Below are 12500 nucleotides of genomic sequence, written 5' to 3'. Positions count from 1 at the left end.
CACACATGCGCGCGCACACACAACCACACATGCGCGCGCACACACACAACCACACATGCGCACACACACAACATTTACATTTACATTACATTTAAGTCATTTAGCAGACGCTCTTATCCAGAGCGACTTACAAATTGGTGCATTCACCTTATGACATGCGCGCACACACAACCACATATGCCGCACACACAACCACATATGCGCGCACACACAACCACATATGCGCACACACACAACCACATATGCGCGCACACACAACCACATATGCGCGCACACACAACCACATATGCGCGCACACACAACCACATATGCGCACACACACAACCACATATGCGCGCACACACAACCACATATGCGCGCACACACAACCACATATGCGCACACACACAACCACATATGCGCACACACACAACCACATATGCGCACACACACAACCACATATGCGCACACACCCATCGCTCCACAAAGGCCACGGTCCCATGTTGGTGTCTCTCATGAAAGATGATGTTGTCCTGTGTTCTAAACATTACACAATACCCCACAACCAGACAATTTCCACTGCATATCAAGTGTCAACTCGATCCAGTCAGGACATGCTGCTGTGCCAATCAAATGCACTTTCAAAACAGCCTTATCCCTAACCGGAAATCCACTAGCCAACAAATTGATTGTATTTTGGCCTGCGCAGACTTCATATGAAGTAGAGGTTCGCTGTGCGTTTCAGTTCAGACTAGGCTGCTTTTATATTGGAGAGTTTCTGTCGATAAGGGGACTGGTTTCTCTTTCTTAGGGAACTCAGGGCCGTCTGCCGCTAATCTTCACTTGAACGATACCCTGCTAATGCGCACGCACACTAATTCATTAGTAGATGAGAGTATATGGTACAGTATATGGTACAGTATATGGGACAGTATATGGTACAGTATATGGTACAGTATATGGTACAGTATACAGTATATGGTACAGTATATGGTACAGTATACAGTATATGGTACAGTATATGGTACAGTATATGGGACAGTATATGGGACAGTATATGGTACAGTATATGGGACAGTATACAGTATATGGTACAGTATATGGTACAGTATATGGTACAGTATACAGTATATGGTACAGTATATGGTACAGTATACAGTATATGGTACAGTATATGGTACAGTATATGGTACAGTATATGGTACAGTATATGGGACAGTATATGGTACAGTATATGGTACAGTATATGGTACAGTATATGGTACAGTATATGGGACAGTATATGGTACAGTATATGGTACAGTATATGGGACAGTATATGGTACAGTATATGGTACAGTATATGGTACAGTATATGGTACAGTATATGGGACAGTATATGGTACAGTATATGGTACAGTATATGGGACAGTATATGGTACAGTATATGGTACAGTATATGGTACAGTATATGGTACAGTATATGGGACAGTATATGGTACAGTATATGGTACAGTATATGGTACAGTATATGGTACAGTATATGGGACAGTATATGGGACAGTATATGGTACAGTATATGGTACAGTATATGGTACAGTATATGGGACAGTATATGGTACAGTATATGGTACAGTATATGGTACAGTATATGGTACAGTATATGGTACAGTATACAGTATATGGTACAGTATATGGTACAGTATATAGTATATGGTACAGTATATGGTACAGTATATGGTACAGTATATGGTACAGTATATGGGACAGTATATGGTACAGTATATGGTACAGTATATGGGACAGTATCCAGTATATGGTACAGTATATGGTACAGTATACAGTATATGGTACAGTATATGGTACAGTATATAGTATATGGTACAGTATATGGTACAGTATATGGTACAGTATATGGTACAGTATATGGGACAGTATATGGTACAGTATATGGTACAGTATATGGGACAGTATCCAGTATATGGTACAGTATATGGTACAGTATATGGGACAGTATCCAGTATATGGTACAGTATATGGTACAGTATATGGGACAGTATACAGTATATGGTACAGTATATGGGACAGTATCCAGTATATGGTACAGTATATGGGACAGTATACAGTATATGGTACAGTATATGGTACAGTATACAGTATATGGTACAGTATATGGTACAGTATATGGTACAGTATATGGTACAGTATATGGGACAGTATATGGTACAGTATATGGTACAGTATATGGTACAGTATATGGTACAGTATATGGGACAGTATATGGTACAGTATATGGTACAGTATATGGGACAGTATATGGTACAGTATATGGTACAGTATATGGTACAGTATATGGTACAGTATATGGGACAGTATATGGTACAGTATATGGTACAGTATATGGTACAGTATATGGTACAGTATATGGGACAGTATATGGTACAGTATATGGTACAGTATATGGTACAGTATATGGTACAGTATATGGGACAGTATATGGTACAGTATATGGTACAGTATATGGGACAGTATATGGTACAGTATATGGTACAGTATATGGTACAGTATATGGTACAGTATATGGGACAGTATATGGTACAGTATATGGTACAGTATATGGTACAGTATATGGTACAGTATATGGGACAGTATATGGTACAGTATATGGTACAGTATATGGTACAGTATATGGTACAGTATATGGGACAGTATATGGTACAGTATATGGTACAGTATATGGTACAGTATATGGTACAGTATATGGTACAGTATACAGTATATGGTACAGTATATGGTACAGTATATGGTACAGTATATGGTACAGTATATGGTACAGTATCCAGTATATGGTACAGTATATGGTACAGTATACAGTATATGGTACAGTATATGGGACAGTATACAGTATATGGTACAGTATCCAGTATATGGTACAGTATATGGTACAGTATACAGTATATGGTACAGTATATGGGACAGTATACAGTATATGGTACAGTATATGGGACAGTATCCAGTATATGGTACAGTATATGGGACAGTATACAGTATATGGTACAGTATATGGTACAGTATACAGTATATGGTACAGTATATGGGACAGTATACAGTATATGGTACAGTATATGGGACAGTATACAGTATATGGTACAGTATATGGGACAGTATACAGTATATGGTACAGTATATGGGACAGTATACAGTATATGGTACAGTATATGGGACAGTATACAGTATATGGTACAGTATATGGGACAGTATACAGTATATGGTACAGTATATGGGACAGTATACAGTATATGGTACAGTATATGGGACAGTATACAGTATATGGTACAGTATATGGTACAGTATATGGTACAGTATATGGTACAGTATACAGTATATGGTACAGTATATGGTACAGTATATGGTACAGTATATGGGACAGTATACAGTATATGGTCCAGTATATGGTACAGTATCCAGTATATGGTACAGTATATGGTACAGTATACAGTATATGGTACAGTATATGGGACAGTATACAGTATATGGTCCAGTATATGGTACAGTATCCAGTATATGGTACAGTATATGGTACAGTATACAGTATATGGTACAGTATATGGGACAGTATACAGTATATGGTCCAGTATATGGTACAGTATCCAGTATATGGTACAGTATATGGTACAGTATACAGTATATGGTACAGTATATGGGACAGTATACAGTATATGGTCCAGTATATGGTACAGTATCCAGTATATGGTCCAGTATATGGTACAGTATACAGTATATGGTACAGTATATGGGACAGTATACAGTATATGGTCCAGTATATGGTACAGTATATGGGACAGTATACAGTATATGGTACAGTATATGGGACAGTATACAGTATATGGTACAGTATATGGGACAGTATACAGTATATGGTACAGTATATGGGACAGTATACAGTATATGGTACAGTATATGGGACAGTATACAGTATATGGTACAGTATATGGGACAGTATACAGTATATGGTACAGTATATGGGACAGTATACAGTATATGGTACAGTATATGGGACAGTATACAGTATATGGTACAGTATATGGGACAGTATACAGTATATGGTACAGTATATGGTACAGTATATGGTACAGTATATGGTACAGTATACAGTATATGGTACAGTATATGGTACAGTATATGGTACAGTATATGGGACAGTATACAGTATATGGTCCAGTATATGGTACAGTATCCAGTATATGGTACAGTATATGGTACAGTATACAGTATATGGTACAGTATATGGGACAGTATACAGTATATGGTCCAGTATATGGTACAGTATCCAGTATATGGTACAGTATATGGTACAGTATACAGTATATGGTACAGTATATGGGACAGTATACAGTATATGGTCCAGTATATGGTACAGTATCCAGTATATGGTACAGTATATGGTACAGTATACAGTATATGGTACAGTATATGGGACAGTATACAGTATATGGTCCAGTATATGGTACAGTATCCAGTATATGGTCCAGTATATGGTACAGTATACAGTATATGGTACAGTATATGGGACAGTATACAGTATATGGTCCAGTATATGGTACAGTATCCAGTATATGGTACAGTATATGGTACAGTATACAGTATATGGTACAGTATATGGGACAGTATACAGTATATGGTCCAGTATATGGTACAGTATCCAGTATATGGTACAGTATATGGTACAGTATACAGTATATGGTACAGTATATGGGACAGTATACAGTATATGGTACAGTATATGGGACAGTATACAGTATATGGTCCAGTATATGGTACAGTATATGGGACAGTATACAGTATATGGTACAGTATATGGGACAGTATACAGTATATGGTACAGTATATGGGACAGTATACAGTATATGGTACAGTATATGGGACAGTATACAGTATATGGTACAGTATATGGGACAGTATACAGTATATGGTACAGTATATGGGACAGTATACAGTATATGGTACAGTATATGGGACAGTATACAGTATATGGTACAGTATATGGGACAGTATACAGTATATGGTACAGTATATGGGACAGTATACAGTATATGGTACAGTATATGGGACAGTATACAGTATATGGTACAGTATATGGTACAGTATATGGTACAGTATATGGTACAGTATACAGTATATGGTACAGTATATGGTACAGTATATGGTACAGTATATGGGACAGTATACAGTATATGGTCCAGTATATGGTACAGTATCCAGTATATGGTACAGTATATGGTACAGTATACAGTATATGGTACAGTATATGGGACAGTATACAGTATATGGTCCAGTATATGGTACAGTATCCAGTATATGGTACAGTATATGGTACAGTATACAGTATATGGTACAGTATATGGGACAGTATACAGTATATGGTCCAGTATATGGTACAGTATCCAGTATATGGTACAGTATATGGTACAGTATACAGTATATGGTACAGTATATGGGACAGTATACAGTATATGGTCCAGTATATGGTACAGTATCCAGTATATGGTCCAGTATATGGTACAGTATACAGTATATGGTACAGTATATGGGACAGTATACAGTATATGGTCCAGTATATGGTACAGTATCCAGTATATGGTACAGTATATGGTACAGTATACAGTATATGGTACAGTATATGGGACAGTATACAGTATATGGTCCAGTATATGGTACAGTATCCAGTATATGGTACAGTATATGGTACAGTATACAGTATATGGTACAGTATATGGGACAGTATACAGTATATGGTCCAGTATATGGTACAGTATCCAGTATATGGTACAGTATATGGTACAGTATACAGTATATGGTACAGTATATGGGACAGTATACAGTATATGGTCCAGTATATGGTACAGTATCCAGTATATGGTACAGTATATGGTCCAGTATATGGTACAGTATATGGTCCAGTATATGGTACCGTATACAGTATATGGTACAGTATATGGTACAGTATACAGTATATGGTACAGTATATGGTCCAGTATATGGTCCAGTATACAGTATATGGTACAGTATACAGTATATGGTACAGTATATGGTACAGTATATGGTCCAGTATATGGTCCAGTATACAGTATATGGTCCAGTATACAGTATATGGTACAGTATATGGTACAGGGTACAGTATATGGTACAGGGTACAGTATATGGTACAGTATATGGTCCAGTATATGGTCCAGTATATGGTCCAGTATATGGTACAGTATACAGTATATGGTCCAGTATATGGTCCAGTATATGGTCCAGTATATGGTCCAGTATATGGTACAGTATATGGTCCAGTATACAGTATATGGTACAGTATACAGTATATGGTACAGTGTACAATATATGGTCCAGTATATGGTACAGTATATGGTACAGTATATGGTCCAGTATATGGTACAGTATATGGTCCAGTATATGGTATATGGTCCAGTATATGGTACAGTATATGGTACAGTATATGGTACAGGGTACAGTGTACAGTATATGATACAGTATATGGTACAGTATACAGTATATGGTACAGTATACAGTATATGGTCCAGTATATGGTCCAGTATACAGTATATGGTCCAGTATATGGTCCAATATATGGTACAGTATACAGTATATGGTACAGTATATGGTCCAGTATATGGTCCAGTATATGGTCCAGTGTATGGTCCAGTATACAGTATATGGTCCAGTATATGGTCCAATATATGGTCCAGTGTCCAGTATATGGTCCAGTATATGGTCCAGTATACAGTATATGGTACAGTATATGGTACAGTATACGGTATATGTTACAGTATATGGTACAGTATACAGTATATGGTACAGTATACGGTATATGGTACAGTATATGGTACAGTATACGGCATATGGTACAGTATATGGTACAGTATATGGTACAGTATATGGTACAGTATACAGTATATGGTCCAGTATATGGTCCAGTATACAGTATATGATACACTATATTTTACAGTATACAGTATATGGGCCAGGATACAGTATATGGTCCAGTATATGGTCCAGTATACAGTATATGGTCCAGTATATGGTCCAGGATACGGTATATTATTTCTGTCTCTACGGTATATGGTACAGTATATGGTACAGTATACGGCATATGGTACGGTATATGGTACGGTATATGGTACAGTATATGGTACAGTATATGGTACAGTATACAGTATATGGTCCAGTATACAGTATATGGTCCAGTATATGGTCCAGTATACAGTATATGATACACTATATTTTACAGTATACAGTATATGGTCCAGTATACAGTATATGGTCCAGTATATGGTCCAGTGTCCAGTATATGGTACAGTATATGGTCCAGTATATGGTCCAGTATACAGTATATGGTACAGTATATGGTACAGTATACGGTATATGGTACAGTATATGGTACAGTATACAGTATATGGTACAGTATACAGTATATGGTACAGTATACGGTATATGGTACAGTATATGGTACAGTATATGGTACAGTATACGGTATATGGTACAGTATATGGTACAGTATACAGTATATGGTCCAGTATACAGTATATGGTCCAGTATATGGTCCAGTATACAGTATATGATACACTATATTTTACAGTATACAGTATATGGTCCAGTATACAGTATATGGTCCAGTATATGGTCCAGTATACAGTATATGGTCCAGTATATGGTCCAGGATACGGTATATTATTTCTGTCTCTACTTTGCACTTTCTTCCACTGCAAACCAACCATTCCAGTGTTTTTTTAGTTTTTATTTGACTTGCTGTGTTGTACTCACTTCGCCTCCATGGCCTTTTATATTTTTATTTATTTATACATATATCTGTTTGCCTTCACCTCCCTTATCTCACCTCACTTGCTCACATTGTATATAGACTTATTTTTTTTTTCACTGTATTATTGACTATATGTTTGTTTTACTCCATGTGTAACTATGTGCTGTTGTATGTGTCGAACTGCTTTGCTTTATCTTGGCCAGGTCGCAATTGTAAATGAGAACGTGTTCTCAATTTGCCTACCTGGTTAAATAAAGGTTAAATAAATAAAAATAAATAAAATAAAATATGGTGCAGTATATGGTACAGTATATGGTACAGTATATGGTCCAGTATATGGTCCAGTATATGGTCCAGTGTCCAGTATATGGTACAGTATATGGTCCAGTATATGGTCCAGTATACAGTATATGGTACAGTATACGGTATATGGTACAGTATATGGTACAGTATACAGTATATGGTACAGTATACAGTATATGGTACAGTATACGGTATATGGTACGGTATATGGTACAGTATACGGTATATGGTACGGTATATGGTACAGTATATGGTACAGTATATGGTACAGTATATGGTACAGTATACAGTATATGGTCCAGTATACAGTATATGGTCCAGTATATGGTCCAGTATACAGTATATGATACACTATATTTTACAGTATACAGTATATGGGCCAGGATACAGTATATGGTCCAGTATACAGTATATGGTCCAGTATATGGTCCAGGATACGGTATATGGTGCAGTATATGGTCCAGTATATGGTATATGGTGCAGTTTACAAAGAAAGGAATATTTTCCCCTGCCTCTCCACAGCATATTTCTATTTCTGCAGCCGAGCCGTTCTCTCCCTGGGGTCCTAGTCACGCACAGTCATTTATTAAGTCCAGTGATTAACCATTCACTAGAGAGAGAGACTCTCAGAAATTGGATGCTTGCTAAAAGGAGCCACTGAATTTAAAGTGGCTCCTAAAGAAGTTTTATTTGCGAGCTACTTTTTGTTGGCATTAAATAAAAGACAACTAAAGTTTCTGTTTCTCCCTCTCTCCCTCCCACCTTCCCGCCTCCTCTCCCTCCCTTCCCGCCTCTTCTCCCTCTCCTCTCTCCCCCTCCCTTCCCGCCTCTTCTCCCTCCCTTCCCGCCTCTTCTCCCTCCCTTCCCGCCTCTTCTCCCTCCCTTCCCGCCTCTTCTCCCTCATCTACCTCCGTATAGACTCCATGCATATAGAGGATGTAGAGGCTGTTCAGAGGCTCCAGGACTCTCTCCATGAGGCATTGCAGGACTTAGAAGGTGCCCACAACACGGAGGACCCTCGGCGGGCAGGAAAGCTGCTGATGACCCTTCCCCTGCTCCGTCAGACCGCGGCCAAGGCCGTGCAGCACTTCTACAGCATCAAGGTGCAGGGGAAAGTGCCCATGCACAAACTCTTCCTGGAGATGCTGGAGGCCAAGGCTTGATGATTGGACCGGGGGATTGACGGACAGCTGCATCACCCAATGAGGAGGATGGACAGCCTGTGAATAGGTGGGGTAACACCATGGAGACCTATGACAGCTACGGGATGAAGTCGACTGCTGTTACTGGGGATCGAAACCCACGTCTAGAACTGAAGAAAAGAGGAATAGAGCAAGAAAAGTGACCAACAGATTTTAGGGGTGAATATAAAACGCTTTGATGTAGAATATAGTCATGTATATGAAGATGATGTGTACAGAACTGTGGGTCTTGTTATAATCAGAGACCCTTCGCTCTAGATCACCGGTATCTACTGGGAGTTATCTTTCTCTTTTTGTTTTATAATCTCAGTTGTAAAGAGAGGTTTGTTTTGTTTCTTTTCACCTTGAAGCTGAAGTATGACTACTAAATGTTGTGATGAATCTGAATGGTTAGAGCCACTCAGTTATCTTTCTCTTTTGTTTTATAATCTCAGATGTACAGCATTATTCTGGTATATATATGTATGTACGGTTGTGTCAAATTGCAGTGTTAAAGGGGTTTGGGGATGATTTCATATTATGTTCTTCATCAAACCTCAAAGAAACAGATCCCTACACCTATGAAGATAAAAGCTTCTGAAGTCTTCCTAACCAGATCTGGGTTCAGATTCAATTGAAATCTTTCAGAATATTTTGAACGTTTGATTGAGTCTGCCTGGAGTGCCATATCGGTGAGATTTGCCCTTTTGGGACTATACCATTAATTCAGTTGGTCAAGCAAACTCATTCCGAATACCATTTGAACCCATGTCTGTTCGTCACATTTACCTCCTAGTTTCATCAACAACAGTGTTCCGTCCAAGTCTGGAGTTTAGGAAGGGATGGAGTGCACTCTTCTCAAAATATATATATATTCTCTCTATAATCTAAAAGGGTTCTTTGGCTGTACCAGTAGGAGAACTCTTTCAAAAACCATTTTTGGTTCAAGGTAGAGCTCTACCTGGAACCCAAAAGGCCTGTACCTGGAACCCAAAAGGGTTCTACTTGGAACCAAAAAGGGTTTTCCTATGGAGGCAGCTGAATAATTATTTATTTTTATTTATTTTTACCCTTTTTAAATCTAAGAGTGTAGTGAACTGGTGAGCATATATAGTTGTAGGATCTTAATTTGATCACCCTGTCTCAGGATAACTTTATTGCAATGCAGGAAAATAAACACTTGAGTACTTTGCAGGAAATTAAAAACTTGAGTAATTGAGGTTTAAAACGGCTTCTGGCATTTTTAATTTCCACTTTGAAATTTCAGACTTGATTTTTCCTTACAATTTTTTTTATCAACCACTACAAAAATGTCCATTAATTATGATCCATATAATAATTAACATTTCCTGTTGCCGCAGGATTCGTTCCCTGCTGTAGCAAACTGGCTCAAATTAAGATCCTACATCTGTACAGTAGTTAAATAACATGTTGCACTGTGTCTCTGGGTCCGAGGTAATAATGGGGCACTAATGAATGTAGTACATTAGCTCATTCTCACTGGTAGTATCTGCTCATCACTACTGCTTTTACATACTAAAGACACCTAAGCAAAATGTGTGTGTGTGTGAAGTGAATCAGCGGCGGCTGCTGAGGGGAGGATGGTTCATAATAGCTGGAACGAAGTGCATAGAATGGCAGCAAACACATGGAAACCATATTTGATACCATTCCACCTATTCCGCTCCAGCAATTACCACGAGCCCCTCATGCCGCCAACCTCCTGTGTGTGTGTACATTTCAGTTAACACTTATAACACTACAAAGAACACTTATAACACTACAAACAACACTTATAACACTACAAAGAACACTTATAACACTACAAACAACAATAACATACTGTATGGACTCAGACCTTTAGTCAATAACATACTGTATGGACTCAGACCTCTAGTCAACAACAATAACATACTGTATGGACTCAGACCTCTAGTCAATAGCATACTGTATGGACTCAGACCTCTAGTCAACAACAATAACATACTGTATGGACTCAGACCTCTAGTCAATAACATACTGTATGGACTCAGACCTCTAGTCAACAACAATAACATACTGTATGGACTCAGACCTCTAGTCAACAACAATAACATACTGTATGGACTCAGACCTCTAGTCAACAACAATAACATACTGTATGGACTCAGACCTCTAGTCAACAACAATAACATACTGTATGGACTCAGACCTCTAGTCAATAGCATACTGTATGGACTCAGACCTCTAGTCAACAACAATAACATACTGTATGGACTCAGACCTCTAGTCAATAACATACTGTATGGACTCAGACCTCTAGTCAACAACAATAACATACTGTATGGACTCAGACCTCTAGTCAACAACAATAACATACTGTATGGACTCAGACCTCTAGTCAACAACAATAACATACTGTATGGACTCAGACCTCTAGTCAACAACAATAACATACTGTATGGACTCAGACCTCTAGTCAATAACAATAACATACTGTATGGACTCAGACCTCTAGTCAACAACAATAACATACTGTATGGACTCAGACCTCTAGTCAACAACAATAACATACTGTATGGACTCAGACCTCTAGTCAACAACAATAACATACTGTATGGACTCAGACCTCTAGTCAATAACAATAACATACTGTATGGACTCTGACCTCTAGTCAACAACAATAACATACTGTATGGACTCAGATTTTTGATTGTTGTTGACTAAAGATCTATCAGAATATATTAGCAGTAATTCTTATTTATGCATTTACATCACTATCATATCTCTAACTGGTGTTCTTTATCCAGAGAAGTTTATACAGGATATGGTGGTGTCATTACGTGTCATTTATGTGCCATTTAGTTAGAGTACTCAAACATCTGGTGGAGAATACAGTCACACTGATGGTCTGTCACGGGGTTGCCATGACACCAGTATGGCTGCACTGTCACGGGGTTGCCACGACACCAGTATGGCTGCACTGTCACGGGGTTGCCATGACACCAGTATGGCTGCACTGTCACGGGGTTGCCACAACACCAGTATGGCTGCACTGTCACGGGGTTGCCACGACACCAGTATGGCTGCACTGTCACGGGGTTGCCACGACACCAGTATGGCTGCACTGTCACGGGGTTGCCACGACACCAGTATGGCTGCACTGTCACGGGGTTGCCATGACACCAGTATGGCTGCACTGTCACGGGGTTGCCACGACACCAGTATGGCTGCACTGTCACGGGGTTGCCACGACA

At 38.6% G+C, this 12500-nt stretch overlaps 1 protein-coding gene across 4 annotated transcripts in view; it reads left to right on the top strand.

The window, feature by feature from the left end:
• The window catches only part of LOC129825562 (steroid hormone receptor ERR2-like), a 115475-nt gene extending 104039 nt beyond the window's left edge, over positions 1-11436 (top strand). Inside the window, exon 8 of one of the 4 annotated variants that reach the window (XM_055885743.1) lies at positions 9002-11436. In XM_055885743.1, coding sequence (XP_055741718.1) covers positions 9002-9246 — 245 coding nt within the window. In that variant the 3' untranslated portion in view covers positions 9247-11436. The remainder of the gene's footprint in view (positions 1-9001) is intronic. The other 3 variants (XM_055885742.1, XM_055885744.1, XM_055885745.1) reach the window with 3 other exon arrangements.
• Positions 11437-12500: the final 1064 nt, after the last annotated feature.

Source organism: Salvelinus fontinalis, chromosome 27, assembly GCF_029448725.1.
Source record: "Salvelinus fontinalis isolate EN_2023a chromosome 27, ASM2944872v1, whole genome shotgun sequence".
Lineage (NCBI taxonomy): Eukaryota > Metazoa > Chordata > Actinopteri > Salmoniformes > Salmonidae > Salvelinus > Salvelinus fontinalis.
Note: the sequence above shows the minus strand (reverse complement) of the source record. Positions and strands in the feature narration are given on the sequence as shown.